Consider the following 23391-nt stretch of genomic DNA (forward strand, 5'->3'; position numbering starts at 1 on the left):
CCAAATAAATGTCAGGATTTTGACAAACTAAAAATCATTATCATTTTTTTTAAAGAAAGCTGCTAGTAATTGGCATTCTAAACTAGCAAGAATTCAACAATGATCAGCATCAGAAATGGATGTTTCAGATCCCATGTTGGATAAACTGGATTGCTTGGTGTGGTGAGGAAAGAAAAATCAGGCAGGAGAAACTGCTGGCCTTTAAAGGGAGCACACTTGATTTTCCACTCAGTAATTCAAAAGGACAGAAGATCAAGTGAGCTTCATTGCAGACTTGTCCTCCTTCCCATCCAATTTTCCCATACTGATTGATTGATGGATGGTTGAATGATGGACTAACACTTAATTTCAAATTTACAGATAAACACACTTTAAGTCTAACTGATTGGGATTGGAAAATAAGATTATTTGCAAATTAAGTAAGAAGATTAAGTAATCTCTCATTTGTACCACATGGAACTTTGTCACAGATTAGAAGGATATGATTTTTCCCCATAGAACCCACAGCAGGAAATAGCTGAGTTCAGGCAGGCTATAGAACCTGGCATTGAACAAATGACTGACCACTTGTCTTAAAGTAGCGAAGAGGGAACAAATAACTTCTTTGGATAGTTCACTGAGGCATTTTTTAATGCTTCATAAAAATAAACCTTTTAACAAGATTGAGAAAAGAATAACAACTCAAGGGATAAAATCAACTTTAATTTGGCACATATGGCTTACATCAGAATAATAAGGCTAGCAGCAAATTTTAATCCTTTTTAAAATGATGCCATGTGCTTATAACAACCAGTGACCCTACCATTTTAATTGGCAAGATTATCAACAGGAAACCTTTTCTCTCCAATGGACAACTGCCTTAGATCATGAATCAATCTAGTAGATCAGCTCTGTGGCAATTCCAAGGCTCAAATATTTTCTGAAAACCAAATATGCACTATATCAGATATGGGCTCTTCAATGCTTTGTACATTTGCAGGAGTCATTCATAATGTCCCAATCTAACTCTTCTAATCCTGTCCTTTGCTATTCTTAACCAATTGCTGTATCTGAATATCAATGTCCGCATTTCATCAATTGTGATGGCAAAACTTCATTCACAAGCATTTACTAGTTTCACATCATTTAAAATGTGATTTGTTTTTTCATTCTCCCATCAAATTGAATGACTATATTTTCACACAGTTTACTTTCTTTATCATCATGTCAATTTACTTAGCCTGTCTACATCCTTTGCAGATTCTGTTTAGTCCTCAAAGTATACCTTCCTATCTTAAACCTCATCAACAAACTTGATTGTGCTGCATCCTCTTTCTTTTCTGCACGTTGTTACCGTTTCTGCACGTTGTTACCGTTGGTCATCAATAGAATAGAATCAAATCAAACCCCACCTATCAATGGCTGCCAACATGAAAATTACTTTCAAGATTACTCTTCCTTTTCTGTCCATAAATCCACATTAATATATTACTCACAACACAAAGTTAATCAATGATCTTAAAAGATATATTTTGTTAAAAAAAATATGGATATACAACATCCATTGGATCCCCCTTAGCCATCCTAAAATGCTGGTAGATTTATCAAAGACAATCTTTTAATTAAACCATGGGGACTTTGTGCAATCAGACTGCTATTCCCTGCATAACATGCCAAAGTGCTCTTATAAATGATTCCAGCATTTTCCTGGTGACAGTTGTCAAGCAAACTGATCTCTGATTCCTTTTATTCTCTCTTCTGCCACCCTTCCTATCTTGAAGAGCTGTGTTACATTTGTTACTTTACCATCTACTAATACAGTTCAAATCTCCAAGGAATTTTGAGTAATCACTATTAATGCATTCACTATTTCTGCAATCATTTCTGTTGGAGCCCTAGGATATTTCAAATCAGCTCCAGGGGATTTGAAAATAAAAAAATCTACAGATGCTGAAAATCTGAAATTAAACAGAACCTGCTAGAAACAGCAGGTTAGGGTGCAACTGGAGAAACAGACCATGTTTCTCCATGGTCATGTTTCAGGCCAACATGACATTGTTGACCAAGTTGGCAATCTGGGCTAGACCCGATTTTATTCATATCCTTCCAGGCCCTCCTTATCCACATATCTCTCCAAATGTCTTTGAATGTTATAATTTTGCTCACTTTTATTGCTTTCTTTGGCAGCTTCTTGCAGGTAAAGGTTACCCTCTCAGTGAAAATGTCCCACAGATCATTCTCGAATCTTTCTCCTATCACTTTAAACCTAATCATCTACCTTGGGGTAAATGAGCATTCATTTTATCTATGCCACTCAAGGGTGTCTAAACCTCAACAAGGTCACCTGTCAACCTTCTATGCCACAGGAAATAAAGAATCAAGCTATTCAACCTCTCTTTATAATTTAAGCCCTCCAATCCCAGTAACATTCTGGAAAATCACCTCTGCACTCCTTCCAACCTATAAATTTTTCCTCTAGCTGGACAACCACACCACACATGGTTGGCTAAGTGTGATCTCACCAACACCTTCTACAGCTGTACTGTGTACCCTATAATATCTAAGTGTCAATAGTTTAGTGTTCATGTTCCTGCAACATCATAATCCTCATTCAAACTAACACTTTGCTTAACCTCTTTAGCTGTCATAGGATTTTGACCTGAATGAGGTCAGGTCTGTTTTTCCCCCTTCATAGATGCTGTCTGAATTAGAGACTTCTTCAGAATTTACTTTTTTTTATTTCACAGTTCTGTTGTTCTCGGACGACTACTTATTCAGCTAAAACAGCAGGAAATTTGGTGGTTACCACTGTTATTAAGTGGAGCTTATTGAATTTTGTAACAGCTCTTCAAGAAAGTATTGTTTGTTGGAATCCAAGGATCAGCAGGTCAATGGAATTTCTGTCCTGTAGCTATAATTTTACAGGATGTATTTCGTAGAGTACAGACAAAAAAAAATCTGACAAATCTCAAATTGTAACTATTAACTAAGAATGTGCTTTCTGCCAGTGTTAATTTTCCATTTCGATAGCTCTGGAAAACTTCACTAGATCATGTGAACACAGTCTCAGGAGCAGAATTGCCTTATTTACATTAAAGTGCTGCTACCACTTGGAGCTCCCACTTATGCAAGGAATGAACCAAATGATAGAAATCATGGAAAATATACTGATCATGAAGATAATTAGTATCTAATTTTTAAATGATTTTTTTTTACATATCCCAAATAATTAAGCCAAAAAAGGCTGTTTAGATTTTATTACAAACTTTATAATTTTCTTTCCTTTTTTGTCAACAACATGGATCATATGGATCTTGTTTACTGTTGTTTACTATCTGTAATTTTAATTTATTTTTACCTGAGCTTTATATATGTATCTATGTATTTGATGTTAATATTTTCTCAAAAAACAATTGAAAAAGAAAGAAGTGTTTCTTCCAAACAACAGGGAAATCAATAATGAGAAAAGTCTCTACATTTTTAACAGAGGCAGAAATATTGGAATTTGGATAACTTCTTTTCTGGCATATAACCTGATGTACATTCTCTGAATAAGAACTCCTGAGAATTTTCTGTAAAGAGCAGGTGAGAAACTGTCCTTGAATTTAGTGGTGGATAATTTCAAATGCATGTACTTTCTGCCTGAGTAGGAGTGGGTGGGACAGGAGAAGAGAGTGTGACCAGCATTGGATGGGTCCTTTAATTCGTTGGCTGTTTTCCCAAGGCAATGGGAAGTGGAGGCAGAATTAATGGAGGAGAGAGGCAAGAAAGACTGCAAACATTGCAATTGCATTAAGTACACAAAAATGGAGAAACTCAGCAGGTCCCGCAGCATCCAGAGGAGGCAAAGATATAGAGCTTTATAGATACAGAACTGCCTCTGGGACTGTTCTCCTCCTCCCACCAACTCCCCCCCCCACCTTTTCATTTGGATGCCTGCGACATTTTTCCATCCCTTGATGAATGATTCATGTATCTTTATCCTTGCTATATAAAGTATACTTTCCGCAAAACAGGACGTCAAGCGCTGAAGAGCTGGCTCTGAATGGGCAACTAAAGTGGCATCGTCTGCAAAGAGTAGTTCACAGACGAGTTGCTCTTGTGTCTTGGTGTGAGCTTGCAGGCGCCTCAGATTGAAGAGACTGCCATCCATGCGGTACCGGATGTAAACAGCGTCTTCATTGTTGAGGTCTTTCATGGCTTGTTTCAGCATCATGCTGAAGAAGATTGAAAAGAGGGTTGGTGTGAGAACGCAGCCTTGCTTCACGCCATTGTTAATGGAGAAGGGTTCAGAGAGCTCATTGCTGTATCTGACCCGACCTTGTTGGTTTTCGTGCAGTTGGATAACCATGTTGAGGAACTTTGGGGGGCATCCGAGGCGCTCTAGTATTTGCCAAAGCCCTTTCCTACTTACGTTTCGAAGGCTTTGGTGAGGTCAACAAAGGTGATATAGAGTCCTTTGTTTTGTTCTCTGCACTTTTCTTGGAGCTGTCTGAGGGCAAAGACCATGTCAGTAGTTCCTCTGTTTGCGCGAAAGCCGCACTGTGATTCTGGGAGAACATTTTCGGCGACACTAGGTATTATTCTATTTAGGAGAATCCTAGCGAAGATTTTGCCTGCAATGGAGAGCAGCATGATTCTCCTGTGGTTTGAGCAGTCAGTTTGAGAAACTGCCAAAATGTTTGACCTTGAAGTCAACCTGAAGAAAACTGAGGTCCTCCATCAGCCAGTTCCCCACCATAACTACCAGCCCCACCACATCTCCATCGGGCACACAAAACTCAAAACGGTCAACCAGTTTACCTATCTCGGCTGCACCATTTCATCGGATGCAAGGATCGACAACGAGATAGACAACAGACTCACCAAGGCAAATAGCGCCTTTGGAAGACTACACAAAAGAGTCTGGAAAAACAACCAACTGAAAAACCTCACAAAGATAAGCGTATACAGAGCCGTTGTCATACCCACACTCCTGTTCGGCTCCGAATCATGGGTCCTCTACCAGCATCACCTACGGCTCCTAGAACGCTTCCACCAGCGTTGTCTTCGCTCCATCCTCAACATTCATTGGAGCGACTTCATCCCTAACATCGAAGTACTCGAGATGGCAGAGGCCGACAGCATCGAATCCACGCTGGTGAAGATCCAACTGCGCTGGGTAGGTCACATCTCCAGAATGGAGGACCATCGCCTTCCCAAGATCGTGTTATATGGTGAGCTCTCCACTGGCCACAGAGACAGAGGTGCACCAAAGAAGAGGTACAAGGACTGCCTAAATAAATCTCTTGGTGCCTGCCACATTGACCACTGCCAGTGGGCTGATGACGCCTCAAACCGTGCATCTTGGCGCCTCACAGTTCGGCGGGCAGCAACCTCCTTTGAAGAAGACCGCAGAGCCCACCTCACTGACAAAAGACAAAGGAGGAAAAGCCCAACACCCAACCCCAACCAACTAATTTTCCCTTGCAACCGCTGCAACTGTGTCTTCCTGTCCCGCATCGGACTTGTCAGCCACAAACGAGCCTGCAGTTGACGTGGACATTACCCCTCCATAAATCTTCGTCCGCGAAGCAAAGCCAAAGATAATACTTTAGTCAGACCCCACTTGGAATATTGTGTTCAGTTCTGGTCACTTCATTACAGGATGTGGATGCTATAGAGAGGGAGCAGAGAAGATTCACTCTGATGTTGCCTGGATTGGAGAACATGTTTTATGAGGACACTCCTTGGAGAGAAAGAGTGTGAGGGATGACCTGACACAAGTGAATTAGAGGTTTTACGTAGGGCTGAATTAGTCAACATAAAGAGGCATAGTTTTAAGGTGCTTGGGTGTAGTAATTACAGGGGTAAAGTAGGAGATACCTTTTTTTAACGCAGAAAGTGCCTGCAATGGTGAATGAAGCAGGTACAATAGGATCTTTTAAGAGACAATTATATAGGTACATGGAATAGATAAAAATGGAGGGTTATGCAGTAGGGAAATTCCAGGCAGTTGTTGGAGTAGGTTATTAGTTATTGTGGGCCCAAGTGCCTGTACTGTGCTGTACTGCAGTCTTGGGATTTTTTTTCTGGGGAATCTGTGTGGTCTCTTCCCTAGACCTTGGCTCTTGGGTCACAACTAAATATATAGTAGTCCAACTTGATATTGGCCAAGGCGTTGTGCAACTGAAGTAGTAATGTTGAATCTCAAGATTCAAGATTTGGGGGAGTAGATTTAGGACAGAGATGAGGAAAAATAGTTTTTTCCCAGAGAGTAGTGAATGTTTGGAATTCTCTAACCAGGGAAGTGGTTGAGGCTGCCTCATTAAACATATTTAAAATTCGGTTAGATAAATTTTTACATGATAGAGGAATTAGGGGATATGGGGAGAAGGCAGGTAGGTGGAGTTAGGTCACAAATGAGATCAGCCATGATCGTATTGAATGGCGGAGCAGGCTCGATGGGCCATTTTTGGCCTACTCCTGTTCCTACTTCCTATGTTAACCTACTGTGTTGAGATAAAGGCCAGTATTCTGTTCCTCTTTTTAATTACATTTTGAAATTGTTTAGTTGATTTTAATGACTTGTGAATCAAAATCCTTTGCTTTTCAAGGCTTTGAATTTTGTTTCTTGGATCCAAAGTAGATGACCACACACAATTTCTATAACAACTTTTGATTCACTACATGTGGATTTGGTACATTAGGCATTTTATGTTGTCCACCACTAACAAGCATCTTACATGCAAAACACCTTCATTATCATTGAAAGAAAATTTCTAAAGCATTTCTAAATGCTTGAAACACTCATCACGACAGGTAACATCTATGGAAAGAAAAGCAGAATTAACAATACAGGTGAAAGACCCTTTGTCAGAACAGGGTATGGAAACTGTACTTTCCTGTGGGAGAGAGGGAGAGAGAGAAATCATACTCCAAATTGACATCTAGCAGTTTTATTGTATAATTAGCACGATATAACTATTTCTCTACATGGATGCTGTCTGACTTATTGAGTCCTTCCTGTTTCTCTTTATTTGCTCAAGATTACAGCATCTACAGTTCTTGTATTTATTTAGTTTACAACTCCTCTGAGTGCATGCCTACATTCAAGAAGTTTTCCTCCTCCATCTCTCGAACACAACCACCCCCTGTCCTTTCCATTGCACAGGGCCTCTTACCGAGCTGTATGTCTAAATTAAAAATTTTATATATTAAACAAAAAACACAGCAGCACTGGCATTGTAAAGAAAGGAACGACAGAGAAATGAGTTGATTGGTGATCCACAGGGAGTGGTGAGATTTCATGGGAAGAAGTTGGTAAGATTTCCCCTAGCCAGAACATTTTGTGGGAAAGTCAACAGGCGAGTTGCATGGGGGAATTTGGGTTGTTAAATGGCACGAGCATGCCTCAGTGTACTCAGCAGAGGCACAGAGGGGAGTTGTCATCTTACCTAAGGGATTTCAAGCTTGAAACAATTGCAGGAGTATAGTAAAGTCAAGGAAGGAAATGAAAAGGGGCATAGTGACAATGGAAAGGGATTGGAAAGGTGAATAAAGAAACCAAGTAGAGGACGGAAAATAAAGGTGACCCAGGTTTATCTCTTTGTTTGTCTTGATATTAAAAATAATAGTTACTTAAAACTTGGTAGATCCAAAATATTGATGTCTGGAATATTCTGTTAGCAAGACTGAAAAAGTTGAACATCTGGAGATACAAATTCATTTGTAAGCAGATGGGTGCACAGCTGCATGAGCAGACATGAAAACCACAGGCAGTAATGTCATTATTACCATAACACAGGAACATACAACAGAAAAATCAAAGGAGCAGTATACTAAAGGTAAGCAATTTCTGCAACAGCTTGGGACATTTACGACTGTACATGAGTCACGAGTCATCATATTAAATAGAGAAATTTAGGAGAATGCAGTGGGTTAATCAATCTGTTCCCATGGCTTGAGAAATAAAGTTTTAAGAATAATTAATGAAATAGATATTTCTTTTGTCAGGAAATAAACATTTTTAATCTGTGAAGCAGAGAAACAAACTCAATACACGTAAAATGTTCTTGCATAGAGAGCAACAAAAGAAACAGAAACAATGCAACTTTTTTTTATTTTTAAGTGTTCTCATTAGATTGATAGAAGGTGTGGTTGAAACATACATCCAAAAGAGAATGGACTTTTAATAGTCTCATAAGAACTCATGAAATGCAATAAAAATACAAATTCTACCACTTAAACATTATAGGAACTTTGAACTTTAGCCTTAGTGGATCAACACAAAATGTTCAATAAGATTTTGTATGATTCATCATTAAAGTGTTTTCCACCTTTAACAGACTTGAACAAGATAGATCAAGAATCAATGCCATGTGGCCAGCAGTACAGTCTGGTTTATTGCGTCCATAACATTACTGCAGATCTTAATAAATGCTTCTAATTTTTGAAAGAGAATTGGTTCTCACAGTTCCAATGGAATATTCACTGTATATTTTTGATGTCAATATGAATTATGAGCATTGATTTATGCCATGGACTTACAACAACTAACTAGATTGAGAATGTTCAAGTATATTTTACTTGGAACTCTTAAAGGCTATAAAAGAAAGGTTTAATTCTTATGGTTTGGGCCAGATCCCAGAGGTAAAATTAGTGTTCCAAGTAACCACACTTTCCAATCTACTGAAGATACATCACTATGGAAGATCCCTTACAAATCATGTCCAAACACTGAAATGCATTGGTGTTTTTATTACAATTCATCATTGATTCACTTCTGGTTTATCTCTTTCTTAAAAAATTATTTGATTGTGATCAATTTAAATGGTCTTGATTTGCATGGCAAGACTATGATGTTTCTTTAGGTGAAAATGATTTAAAAAAACCTATATTACTGTAATTCAGGAAATAAAATGAATTTTGAAATAAATCTGTTTATGCATTATTAAAATTTAGGTACAAGTTTAGACATCCTGTAGTACAGAGAGTGCACATTTTAGATTGATGTTTAACAATGAAACAGTGTAAGCATTTAGAATGTAAATTCTGTATGTAAACAGATCCCTGTAATTATTGATTTATGTACCTTGGCCAGTAGGTGGTGTTGTGGACTGATCTAACGTTTATTATCTCCACCTGAAATAAATGACTAAAATATACATATATACTAAAATATACTAATGTGGAGGACTTCACTAATAAGTTGATTTACATTTGGATACATTGCATTTCCTATTGCAATATTCCCAGCTGAATATCATGTCTGTTCTAGTTTTGATTCTTTTAGGTTTTTCAATTCATTATCATCTCTGCAAACTAGGTGAGCTAAAGAAGGACAAAACATGTTCATCACTCTCCTTCTTATGGTTCCCCTATATTTAGATCTACATTCATACTTTTGCCCAGAGCTACTCTTTATGAAGTCCCAAACACCGAAAGGCCACCTATGGCTTTAAAATCAAAGCCTACAGCTTCAGAGCTATGGTTCCTTCTCTACCTCGTAATTCGATTTGTATTCCTCCTTTTCACATTATATATATTTCCAACTCATTAGCAGAGTGTGTTGAAAAATTGTACCTCAAAGGTTGAGAAGCTTTCTTTTGCCTTATCTTTTAGTTCCTTTTCTTTACTCTGCAATTAAGGACACCAGCCTCGCCCATTGATTCATCCACTACCTATCACAACTCTCACTTTTTCTCTTTCTGTAGGGGTCTTCTTTTTCTCTAATTCCTTGAGATCTCATTCCCCAAGCTCAATCATTCCCTGAGTCCTCATTTCCCTGGCTTAAACTTTGCATGCCACCATTTTCAATGATATTGCCCCTGCCAAAAAAGCTAAGATAGAAATAACCAAAGGCAAAAACCACACCTCCCATTTTTAGAGCCAACCCTTAGTTCCAGCAAGCTTCTTTGCCCTCTCTCAGAATTTCTTATGAACGCTGACATGGACTTTCCTGATTTTACTCCTTTTAACAAAGCTGTTTCACCAAGTGAAATTATATACTGGAGAAATAACACATTAGCAGAACATGTAATCTTTCTATGGTTAAAATGTACATTAAGAAAAATGCAAAGATTTCTTTGACTGTTTGATTCTGGTCTGGTAAGAGTCCCGTTTTGATTTAGAGATCATCAGTCAATCCTGGAAAGTTAGACACCAAATGACCAGTGTAATACCTGGAATGGTATTCTTTTTTTTAACCACATATCCTGTATGGCAGAGAAGCAGCTCTCTCCCAGTTCACAGCAAAGACCACTGTCATTTTGGATGCAACGTTCCATGAAACATGATCCCCCCCCCCCCCCCCCCCATTTGTTAGCATCTCCTACTTGTCCACCTGCCCTATTTTTTAAATTGTACATTCACTTGATGTCCTGAAAATTGTTCATAGTTTATATTTTCCAAATGACCATGATCTCATTAAACAAATTGTATATCTATCAAGTTGTTTGGGTATGAAACTATCCCTATTTATTAGGGTGTCCATTTGTCAGGTTTTCATTGTCAATTATGGCTGATTTGTACTTGACTTGAAAAAAACTGATAGAAAAATGCAATTCTTGAACACAAAAACTGATGATGGAGTTACAACACACTGTGAATGCAGACAATTTATAATGTCCATGGGACTGGGTTATTTTGTTTGTTATCACAGGAAAATGTACTGCATTACTTGATATTATAAGCAAACAACTGCAGGCAAATATTTCCTAATCCATATACTGATTACAGAAACCCTTTTATGTTTCCTCTCCATATATTTCTGTGTTTTCCCTTGGGGGGGGGGCTCTGGTTTCTCCCACCGTACCAGGTGTAATTGGGTGTAATTAGATGGCATGGCCTCATTGGCCAAAATGGCCTATTACCATGTTGTACAGGTATGCATTGCAGAATTCATTAAGATTTAGATGAAAGAATCTTACCTCCTGCATCCAATCCAGTACAGATTTCCCAGCTTCTTGGTGCCATATATTATGGACAGAATCAGTTAATGCCACTGAAATCACTTTGTTCTTCACTTCTGCTTCCCGCTGAATCATCTAGAGTAAAGATAACATGTTGAATGAGACCAAGTCCTCCAGCATTGACTTCAATAATGGAGGTTGCCGAGACAATCTATTTCAACACAACCAATGTTAATGAAATGATAAACAATTGTTAAAAGTCTGTCTAATACCAAAGATAGAGATAAATAAATTCTCAGTTCAAAACAGTTTGATCTATTCTGATCAAAATATTGCTTTTTAATGTTGGATGTAAAAATGTGTTGGACATGTTCTCTGCATGACCATATGGGGTTCCTTCGGATGCTCTGTTTTCTCTCACATTCCAAATTCAAACTGGTAGAAGGAAAACGACGTCTGTATATTGGGAGGTCAGGTGCAGGAGAATGAACAAGACTGCCAATGCAATTTGCTCATTGATCTACCAGCTTCTTAAATCAGATTAAGATTGTATTCTCAGAGAGATGTTCTAAGATGGGATCCATTGTGATCTAACTTTCATTATAATGCTCCTGGAGGAGGAATATTCCAAGAATGATGCAGAAAATATCTTCTGCCAAGGTTAAATGAACGGAAATGCCTGGTTTAATTTCACAGTGGCTGTGATTTGACATAGAAATGAAATAGTTTATTTATCGTGTTAAAACAATTTTCATTTGCACAATGGAACAAACCGCACAATGCAATCAAATTTATAAGCACTGGTTTAACAGTAACATTCAATACTATAATTTACCATACAGACAATATAAAGTTAAAGCAATATATAACTACATATAACAAATATACTGGAGTGATTTCAACATTGTAATGTTTTTCAGATGTAGGTCAATCAAAAGAATGTTTTTCAGATGACCTTTTTCAGAGCAAGGTCATAAACTGTCCCCTTTGTTGTATTCAAAAAATGTGGTACGATTATTATCCTTAATTCCTGTTATGTACAATGATATTTACTTACTAGCATTTAATTATTGCTGACATGAAAATAAAAATGATATACATGTATATTCTGAATCAAAGTATATATGTTCCAACAGCAGAATACTTTTTTGGAGGGTTGTGGGCTGCATGTAGGTCCAAACTGGCCTGTTTCTGTGCTGTAATTGTTATATGGATGCAGAGAAAATATTATTTGATGAAAACCAGAATTGCAATTTTGCACCTGTAATGCAAAATACTGTTGCTGCAAAACAACAAATTTCATGATACATGTTTATGACAATAAACCTAATTCTGATTTATCATTGCTCTATTTTATATCGCACATGGAAGCTAAAAGGAAAGGTTTTTATTGATAGCCATTATCCCAATAAACTAACCGGGGCCATCTGCATCTTGGAGTAACAGGAAAAGATCACTTTCCTGTGCTTTGAACCGAAGGTCAGTATTCTCCTTAGTTTTAACAAAGTTTGTTCAACACAAGGAAGGAAAAGCAATTCCACACTGATCACCTTTGGGATGTGCAATGTTTAAACTAAAGATGTGATTTCACATGCACTCAATAGAATAGCTATTTAGCTTACAGGATGATAACATGATTTATTAATGAAGCCAGGATAGGGCATCAATAACTCACTTCCAAATCATCAAACTACAAGAAGAGTAAAACAAAATAAAATATTTTATCTGGTGCAAACTAGAGGGCATCAGTTCAAGGTGGGAGGAGGAATGTTTAGGGGTACTTTTTTTTGACAGAGAGTAGTGGGCCCCTGGGTTGCATTGCCCGGGGTGGTGGTGGTGGAGGCTGGTTCAATAGGGATATTAGAAAAATTCACTTGAAAATTTACAGGCACGAAAAATAGAGGGTTCTGGGTGTGAGGTAGGGAAGGTTTAGCTTGTTAAGTAGGTTTGTATGGGTTAGCATAACTTCATAGGTTGAAGGGCCTGTACCGTGCTGTAATGGTCCACGTTCTATGTTCAAATGCAATATTTGTTAGATAAAATAACCAATCAAATAAAGACTAATAATGTCTGGGGAAAAAAGAAGCACAATAATTAATGATCAACTGTGACACCCAACACAAAATAGATACAAAGATAAAATAAAACCATTATTGATGAAAACACACGTCACCAAACCTAAAACGTGGGCATATAGAAAGGTGGGAGGAGAGAAAAGTTCCGACCTGTTTAATTTTGGACATATTATGCATTATTTGCCATGCATTCCTGCAAAAGGAATAATCTGTTAAATCCTAGAGAAAAGATTCATCTGGGGTTAACATCTAAAAAAAAAATAAAAGACCAGCTAACCCATCCAGCCAGCCCCAAAGGGGAAAGCACTTTTAGAAGGGTAAATTTTATGAATGCAGCTCCTGATGTAGGAGTTTGATCAGCAGAAAGGCATATTTGGAAATATATGGCTCACTCCCCACACTTTTCACTTTACAGAAAGAAAAGGTAGTGGGAGGCATACCTATTTCCACGTAATGTATTGCCATAGAGCTGGCTCTGTTTTGGAGAAAACTTTCAAACAAATAATAATTCAATTTAAATCTTTTACCAGAATATTGCAATGTTTTTCAGTATAAAGTTTGAGAGATTTGAAATTTGTAACTGAACCAGTTGAAGAGCAGTCTGCTAGATATTTTCAACATGTTCAGTACCCAGCTGCAGGAAGCATCTATTGATGGTATTCCTGATGTTATTGCACTCTTACTTCAATTTGATTAATGACGTTGACTTGGAAGAATTACTTAAGCAGATCTTTCTCTGTGACAGACAGGAGAATGCACCCACTTCCGGATGCGATCCTCATCAGAGGGTAGTATTTGGCCTTGATCAACATCTTCCTTTGGCAGCATGTTCAAACTAATGAAATCACATAGAGAAACTCATGAGTAAATCCACATCCTAACATCTTTCTTGTAGCACTGGGCATTTGAACATCCATATAAAGGTGACATCTATTCATACATGCACTTTGATACCTACAATCACAGACATAATGATGATTAAATAATGAAGAAACAATAACATCTGAGACAATGTACATATAATGAATGTGACTGAAGATCATTGTGTTTAGTTTCATAAAATGTGCAATTAACTAATCTATCATGGCCTCATTTGTAGGTAGAAACTAACATATGCATCAATCCATTCTAACTTATTCATCAGGTTGAACTGTAAAAATTGTTGTCGGAGGATGAAACAGTGTACTTGAACCTTACAGTGTGTTATGCACCCCAAAGCAAGAGCAACATCAAGGCCTGACAGATTAGAATGCCCATTCCCTTTTCTTCTGCCAGAGGTTGATCCTGCACGTGACATAATGTCCTCAATTTGCTCAGTTAATATATGTATGCACTCCTCAATGGGAAACTTCATTGATTACTGATGTAAGATATCAGTGTGAAGCTCTGGAACATAGAGTTGGATGGCTCCAGATTTTTTAACATCTGAATAAAAGTTCTAATGTTAGTCAGAGGGTCAGGAAGAATGTTCCACTTCTGCACCCTCACTATAAAAGCATGACAGAAGTATTTAACTTACAGGGAGGAACATGGCATAAAATATTCAATGACAGTGTTAATTCATACAGGACGAACTCATTTCCCCTTCTTGCAATCTACTGAATTGGACTGGGGCAGATTTCTTTTTGCCTATCCACCTTTATGTAAATTTGTGCTTGCTACCTTTACATCTTCATGATGGCACCCATTTTTCAACCATGCAATAAAATATGCATATTTTGCATGTGCAGTGCATTGTTCTTCCCATTGTTGCACAGTTAGCACTTGTTAGAGAAATATAAAATCACACACATATGGAACTGAGCCTGTCCTAATGGGCTCAGCCCTCCAACCTAATCAATGTTGGAAGTAATTTCCTGGATTTCAACTACAATATCAGGAATGGATTCTCAACAAAAACAAAAGGAAGATGTCTTTAGGCTCAGGGAGGTCAAAGACACATTTCCAGCCTTTGAGGTGGAAAAATATTAGCTGCAGGTGGTTAAAAATTATACTTTATTGAGGTAAGTCTGGAGGATGTCACCAAAGGATTCAGCACAGGAGCAAATAAAGAAGCAGATGAAAGCAGCATTAAATATTTCATGTCACTATCCAATCAAGGTTTGTGTTTTGGCCCTCAAAACCCAACAGATAAATCCTTATTATCACACACAGAAGAGTGCTATGTATTGTCTCAAATTCTTTCAAGTTTGGATGAATATGTATGCTGAATTATGAGCTGGTTGCACTGACCTATAACATATACAAGAGTTAATAATGGAAAGTGAAACAATTCTGGTGGCTAACATGGACTCTCAAATGCTGCCTCTCTCCCTACTGTTCCTCTGTTGCATTCATGTCTGCTGAGCACTCCTTCCATTTCTCAAGCCATTTAAAACATGTTCTTTACTTTCATCACTGCCACATCATCCCTCCTGCACCCAAGAAGGAGGATATCAATAAGTAACAAGAGATCAAAAACAATCTGCCTTCTATTTCTCAGAACCCAGCCTCATGTAGATTACACAGGTTAGGTTAGAGTTGCATATTTCATGCTGATATGGTGTACATTAAGAAGGAAAAGGAGATAACATTTCATTTCCTTTGGGACAGAGCCATAGTAATGATCCATAAGAGGCAGTAAATCACAAATAATGGGGTGACGCATGGATACCACAGACAAAAAAGATCAAGGTGAGAATAATTTTCATCTTCCTTGAGTAAATGACTGAATCCACCTACAGCATTTAAGAACTCTGACTCTGGATACATTGTATCTGTGAGAGCTAGAGGTATATTTAGCTTCCTGCATGCTCTTGGAGGTAGGATCTGCAGGCAAGAGCCCTTCTTCCTTTCCTCCCTTAGTCATCACAGGCATGTTGATGTTCAACACACCCAAGAGAAGAAAAAACGACTGACATTGGCCAAAATGGTCATCCAAGAAAAAAATTACATTGTGATACCTGAAGTTAAACTGAAAATGCTGGAAATATTTAGCAGGTCATGTCCCATTTGTGGAGAAATAAACAGTAGTGATGTTTCAGGTTGATGGTCAAGAACAAGATGCTCAGCCAAATGGCTGTAGCCATAATACACTGATGCAGTGAGAGCAAATTTTTAGGATAAAAGAAACATTGTCAATCAGGCATTTTCTTGCATGGAGAATCCATGGAGAGAAATGGACAGTCAATTTTTCAGGATCCAAATTTCTGATCTACCCTAGTAGCATTGGTATTGTCAGTTAAATTAAAATTCTGGGCCATGACCATTGAATTACAATAAAATACAAGTGGTCAATCTTTTAGAACATTTATTACAACATGGTACTGGCCCTTTGGCCTACGCTATCATGTTGCATTGACCTACATAAACCGACCCTTCATCAACCTACATCATACCCATAACTGTCTATTTATCTTTCTTTTATGTGCCAATCTAAGAGTCTTCTAAAGGTCCCTATTGTACCAGCCTCCACCACCAGTCCAGACAATGCATTCCAGGCACCCACCACTCTCTCTATATAAAAATGACCGGTGATGTCTCCCCAAACCTTTTCTACTTTAACAGATGTCTTCTGGTATTTATCTACTGTTGCCTGGGAAAAAGGCGCTGGCTGTTCACCCTATCTGTACCTCTTATAATCTTATATACTTCCATTGTCACCTCTCATCCTTCAACACATCAAAGAGAAAAGCCCTAGCTCTGTCAACCTTGCTTCAGTAGACATGTTCTCCAATCCAGGCAACATCCTTATGCATCTCATCTGCACCCTCTCTGAAACTTCTACATCCTTCTTGTAATGAGAAGATCAGAAATGAATGCAATACCCCAAGTGTGGTCTATCCAGCATTCAATAGTGCTGTAACATTGCCTCACAACTCTTGAACTCATTCTCCTGACCAATGAAGGCACACCAAACACCTTTTTAACCTCCCTCTAAACTTGATGGATCTATGGACTTCAGACTCTGAGATCCTTGTTCCTCCACATTATTAAGAATCCTGCCATTAACCATGTACTCCTTCAAATTTGATCTTCATCACTTCACACTTATCCACATTGAACTCCATCTGCTACTTCTGAATCCTATCTACATTTTTTGCAAAAATCTACCAAAATATTCTACACTATCCACAACACCTCCAACCTATGTGTCAACTGCAAACTTACTTATGCACCATTCCACTTCTTTGTCCAAATCATAAAAAAGCAGGGGTCCCAGAACAGATTTATCTGGAATAGCATTAGTCACCGATATCCAGGAGGAATAAATTCCATTTACCGCCACCCTTTGCCTTCTGGAGGAAAGCCAATTATAAAACCAAAGTTCTATGGAACCCATGCTTCATGACTTTTTGATTGAGCCTACTATGTGGGAACCTTGTCAAATGCCTTACTAAAATCTATATACATGGCATCCTCTCCCCTATCCTAATAAATGTCCTTTGTCACTCCTTGGAAAGCTCAATTAGGCTTATAGGGCACAAGCTGCCCTTCCCAAGGCTAAGCTATCACTGAAAATACTATGCTTCTCTACATGCTCAGAAATCCTGTCCTCAAAAATCTTCTCCAATAGTTTGTCCACCACCGACATTTGGCCGCTGGTCTATAATTGCCAGGATTCTCTGCCTTACATTTCTGAAACAATGAGACTACACTTGCCATATTCCAGTCATCTGGTATCTTGCCGGTAGCCATGAAGGATGTAAAGATCATTGCTAATGTCATCCCAATCTCTTCCTTCACTTCCTGTTGGAGAACAAAATGGATTACCTGAGGCTGCATCTAGAAAGATCTAGAAAGATCTGCAAGATTACAGAAACATGGCTCAGGACACCATTCCACACTCAGTAATCCAGCTGGATGGCCTTATTTCCATCAGGACAGACAGCTGTTGTTTTTTTCCGGCAAGACTTGAGGAAGGGAACTGTGCATTTACATCAATGAGAATTGGTGCACCAATTTCTCTGTTGTGAAGACCTTCTGCTTCCTGGTAAAATGCAGACCCTTCTACCTGCCATGGGAATTCTCGGCCACGCTGATTGCCACAGTCTACGTTCCACCTACGGCTAATAAGGGTTAAGCCATGAAAGAGATTAACAGTAACATCTACGAAGCCCAGACATCTCACTCTGAAGCCGCCAAGATTGATGCTGGTGACTTCAATCATGCCAACCTGAAAATGGTCTTACCACTGTTTCAATAGAATGTGAACTACCACCAGAGGAGAGAACACCCTGGACCGGGTGTACATCAACATTCCTCATGTGTACAAGGCTGCATCTCACTCCCACCTTGGTTACTCCATCATGCTGAGTACTGGCGCACCCAAGGACTGTGTGCTCAGCCCACACCTGTTTATGCAACTGACCATCGATCCAGCTTCCACAGTAACATCAAGTTTGCAAATGACATAACAGTAGTTGGCCTCATCAGCAACAATGATGAGTTGCATGACAGAGGAGGTGGAAAATCTCATGAAATAACAACCTGAGTCTAAACATGGAAAAGATTAAGGAGATGATCGTGGATTTCAGGACCAGGAACAATCAGTGTCCAATACACATCAACAACTGTGCAGTAGACAGAGTTGAGAGCACCAAGTTCATTGGAGTTCACTTAACTAGTGACCTATCATAACACTCAACATCTTTTCATTTGCGACTGCAATTCCTGAGAAGACTGAAGCGGCAGGGGTACCGGCCACCATTATGTCAACCTTCAACAGGAGCTCTGTCAAGAGTGTCCTGGACGGCTGCATCATAGTATGGTACAGTTGCTGCAGAGAAATGGATCAGAGGTCAATACACAGGACCGTAAGAGTGGCAGAGAGGATCAATGGAATCTCCCTCCCCACCATCGACTTGATCTACCAGGATTCTCTCTGCAACTCTTATGGTCTATGGTTGACCTCCAATCCAGCTCCAATCCATAAGGGCCAAAAGGGCCTGTTACTATGCTGTATGTCTAAATTAAAAAAAAATTAAATTAAAATTTAAGATCTCCTCCTAACATCCTCTATTTCCAGGCACGTTTTCCCCTTTATCCCTAAGTGGTCCTATCCTCACTTGTTATCCATCTGTTCTTCACGTACTGTAAATACAGACCACCTTAGGTTTTCCTTTATCTTACTTGTCAAGCCTTCTCATGCCCCGGTCTAGTTCTCATAAGTCCTTTCTTAAGTTCCTTCCTGGCTACCATGTAATTCCATGATCCCTTTCTGACTTTTACTTTCTAAACCTCATGTCTGCCTCCTTCTTCCTCTTGACAAGCTGACCCACCTCTCTTGTCAACCATGGCTTCTTTACCTTGCCATCTTATCCGTGTCACAGTGGTATAAACACCTCCAGAATCCCGTGCAAGTGAACATCCTTCCAATTTCTGCTGTGCATTTCTCCAAGAATATCTGTTCCCCATTTTTCTCCCAAGTTCCTGCCTAATCCCATCATCATTAGCCCTCTCTAATTAAACACTTTCCCATTTTCTCTCCTCCTATCCTTGTCTATAGCTATGCTAAAGGCCAGAGAGTTATGATCACTGTCTCCAAAATGCCACTGCCACCAAAAGGTCTGACACCTGAACAGGTTTATTACTCAGTATTATATCCAGTATGACCTCTGCTTCAATTACCTTGTCTACATTCTGTGTCAGCAATCGTTCTTGGACATCTCAGTCAAATTTTTGGCCATTTAAATCTTTTACACTAAAGAGGTGGCAGTCAATATTTAGGAAGTTGAGGTCTCCCATAACAGCAACCATACTATTTTAGTACCTTTCCAAAATCTACCTAATTATCTGCTCCTCAGTGCCCCAGTGGCTATTTGGGGGGGGGGGGGGGGGGTCAATAGAATATTCTTTTTTTAAACTTTAAATTAATTATTGGACAAGTTATCTAATTTAGATCTACTACTTAGTACCAGGAACATGGTAATTATGTTAGTATTGAATGATTCTTCTCAAATTATGTTACTGCAAAATTACTTCTCAATTTGGTGAAATTTATGTGTCAAGATTCATGAGTGAAGAAATAAACTGTTTTTAATTTTTAACCTCTTAATTTTCAAAACCTCCATGGAGAGACCTTCATGAAGATTTTGCAGGCATATCATGTGCAGTGGTCTACATATTAACAATGTTTCCCCTTTCTTAAGATAATGAACAATTTCAGTTGCATACTCCTGTGATATACAGTATTTGATCATCTTTAAAATAACTGTATTTAGCAAGTGGCTTGAAAACATGAATGTACTGTAGATCAGTTTTGAAAATTAACTTCTTGTAGCCCAAGGCTTTATCCTACCAGGAAAAGAAAAATCCATTACAGCAGCACTTGGATCTGATTAATCATGGATGATTTGTACCAGCAAATTTATGTTGGCAATTATTACATCCACTGTAGGTACAGTAAATTCCGCATCTGTAAAGGTGAATCAATATATTACCTGTATTGATTCATAAAGACACTAAACACATTCAATGATAAATTAATTGCCAATAAATCTAGGCAGGTTTTTACAAGACTCACCATTTGTAAATATTATAAACATGGAATTTCAGCATAAACATATTTTTAAAAAGTAAGTTTCATCAATAAATACATTTTTATTAAAATGAAATGGATTAGGGAAGTAGAATTTACATTATTTCAATTCTATTGCGCTTACTTTCTCTTTGCCGTAACTGATTTGATAATTGCAAACATTTCTAATTCTGAATTTATACTATTGGAGAATTGGTAAACAAGACAATAATTCATATCCAATTGCTTCTTAATTAAATTATCTAATTCAAAACTATTGAAAATTGAAATATTTGAAATCTATTTAATCATATTTCATAAGGAAATATTAGAACTAATAAGATTGCTGAAAAATACTTTTTCCCAGAATGATTAACCACATTGCAAATCTGCACAGTTTTTTTCTACATTCTGTAGTTTTTAAATAATGTATTCTTGAGTTTAAAAGTCTTTTTCTACTGTGTTGTTTTACATTTAACTACAATAGCATATCCGGAGATTAACTTCCCACATTATATGTTAGTTCATAAAATTGTGAAATACCTTGGTCCAATGAAAGATGCTCTATAAATGTAAGTGCCCACATTTATTAAAATATTTAGGCAGTAGATTGAACGATGAGGCACTAAAGTATTTAGGGATTTTACTCATCTCTCAATTTTATCGAAATGCCATTACCAACAAGTCAAGTCACCTTTATTTATCGTTGATACCATGCTCACATGGTGAAGACGAGATAGTGTTTCTCCAGGACCATGGAGCATTTTTACATAAACATAAGAATATGTTAGAATAGAGGTTAAACACATTAAAATATTAAGACATATACAGTAAAAGTCCACAGTACACTATCCAACTATGTTCTGGGAATTCAGGAGCCTGATGGCTTGGAGGAAAAAAAACTTGCCCAATCTGGATGTGAGGACCTGAGTGCTGCAGTACCTCCAACCAAATGGCAGAAGGGAGAATTGTTTATGTGAGGTGGTGTGTGGAGTCCTTCACAATGTTTATTCCCTTTGGCCTGCATCAAGTATTGTAGATGTTCTTCATAGTAAGAAGAGAGGCTCCAATGTTCTTTCTCACAGACATCACTGCTTTCTTCAGGGTCTTGTGGACCGAGGTGGTACAGCTTCCAAACTAGGTGATGATGCAGTTGCCCAGGATGCTCTCAATACATCTTCTATAGAATGTAGTGAGGACGGAAGGTGGGAGATGAACTTTCCTCAGCCTTTGCAGGAAGTAGAGGTGCTGTTGGGCTTTATTGGCTATGGAGCTGGTGTTAAGGGACAGGTGAGATTCTCTGCCAAGTGCACTCCAAGGAACTTGATACTCTTGATGACCTCAACAGTTGAGCTGTCAATGGTCAGTGGAGCATGGTCCCTCTGGGCCCTCCTGAATTCAACAACCATCACTTTTGTTTTATTAATGTTCAGATGCAAGTTATTGCTCTGCACCAGTCCGTTAGTGACTGCACCTCATCTCTGTATGCCCTCATTCTTACTGATCAGGCCCACCACGGTTGTGTCGTCAGTGAACTTGATGATGTGGTTCGAGCTGTGTTTAGATGCACAGTCATGGGTCAGCAGAGTGAACAGCAGTGGACTGTGTTTACAGCCCTGGGGATGCCCATGCTCTGTGTGATGGTCTTAGAAGTGCTGTTACCGATCCGAATTCCTTGAGGTCTCCCCGACAGGAAGTCAAGAATCCATTTGCAGAGGGAGGTGTTTAGACCCTAAGGCTCAACTTCCCTATCAGGTACTGAGGTATGGTTGTGTTGAATACCAAACTGAAGCAAATAAACATATGATACAATATTGATAACAGATTTTCAATTAAAATTTCTTTCCAATTTAAATCTTTTGTGTCATTAGGTCAATATAAAAAAAAAGTTTCAGTAGTTTATTGAGATATTTCCATTTCATGCACTCCAATATGTAAGTGATGGTTCAACTAGTGTGAGGAAAGGCTGCATTCATTATTGATAATTGGATTTCATTCTATATTATACTTCTGCTTTTGGCTTCCTATGTTTTGTGAAACAGTTCTGTAATGTCTGAATGAATAAATGAATGTTGCGTTGAAAGCTGCTACAGTCCAATATGAGTGTGAATCTACAAATGCAAACTAAAGTAGGTAATAATAATAGAAATTAATGTTTGGTATTAAAAAAAAGTAGCCTTAATCAGAAGAAATGTAATAGTTACAAATGGTGAAATTATCAAAGGAAGTTATTGCATTCCAGGTCAAAGGTTGAATTGATGATGTACCATAACAGTATTGGCATATCAACTCAGAATATATATTTTCATAGAGGGTGGGTGAAGTCTGGGCCTCATGTCCCATTCACCCAGGGAAAGTGCACCTGTAATACATCGCCTTTCCTTTCTTGGTGTAGTAATCGCCTCATGGCCACTGTCTGGCTTGCCAGGCAGGAGGTCACTGCAAAAGGCCTCTCCTACATTATTGTGTCCATAGCAACACCTCCTTGTTGGTATCCCCCTTTTTCACCGAGTTTGCTATATCATGGCGCAACTGACTGTCCGGCAGTATAACTGGATAGGTAGGCTGGGCTACCTAGTTGGCATTAGTTGGCAGCCAGCCTAAGAGAAGAAAATTCTTATTTCAAAACCAGGCAAATGAGGCTCTTTAGCTGTGTCAAGCCATCCATCTAGGTGAAGGACACTCTGACATAACACCTATGACCTGAGGATCTGGCTGTCACCAATAAACCTCGGGTGTAAAGGGTGGGGCCAGTACAACCCCCACTGCGCTCTACCTACAAAAAAATCCATTGTGCAGGTATTAAGGACATACCCTTGTCTATGACCCTACCTAAATTTTCATTTGCAAAGCCAAGCCATAATAACATATTGGAATCTATTCAAACAAATTCTTGCATACTTTTTTCTGTGTGAATTTTATGTCCTTGCTTCCTCAGTTTTTCTCA

General features: G+C 38.5%; 1 protein-coding gene across 10 annotated transcripts in view; it reads right to left on the bottom strand.

Annotated features, from left to right (window-relative positions):
• Positions 1 to 23391, bottom strand: part of arb2a (ARB2 cotranscriptional regulator A) — a 502663-nt gene that overhangs the window by 142073 nt on the left and 337199 nt on the right. For all 10 annotated transcript variants that reach the window (XR_011342262.1, XR_011342261.1, XR_011342259.1 and 7 more), the window contains exon 9: positions 10890 to 11006. Coding sequence is in view for 7 of the 10 variants with exons in the window: in XM_069891524.1 (XP_069747625.1) it covers positions 10890 to 11006 (117 nt within the window). In the remaining 3 variants the exon portion in view is untranslated. The remainder of the gene's footprint in view (positions 1 to 10889; positions 11007 to 23391) is intronic.

The sequence above is a fragment of the Narcine bancroftii genome, chromosome 1 (genome assembly GCF_036971445.1).
Source record: "Narcine bancroftii isolate sNarBan1 chromosome 1, sNarBan1.hap1, whole genome shotgun sequence".
Lineage (NCBI taxonomy): Eukaryota > Metazoa > Chordata > Chondrichthyes > Torpediniformes > Narcinidae > Narcine > Narcine bancroftii.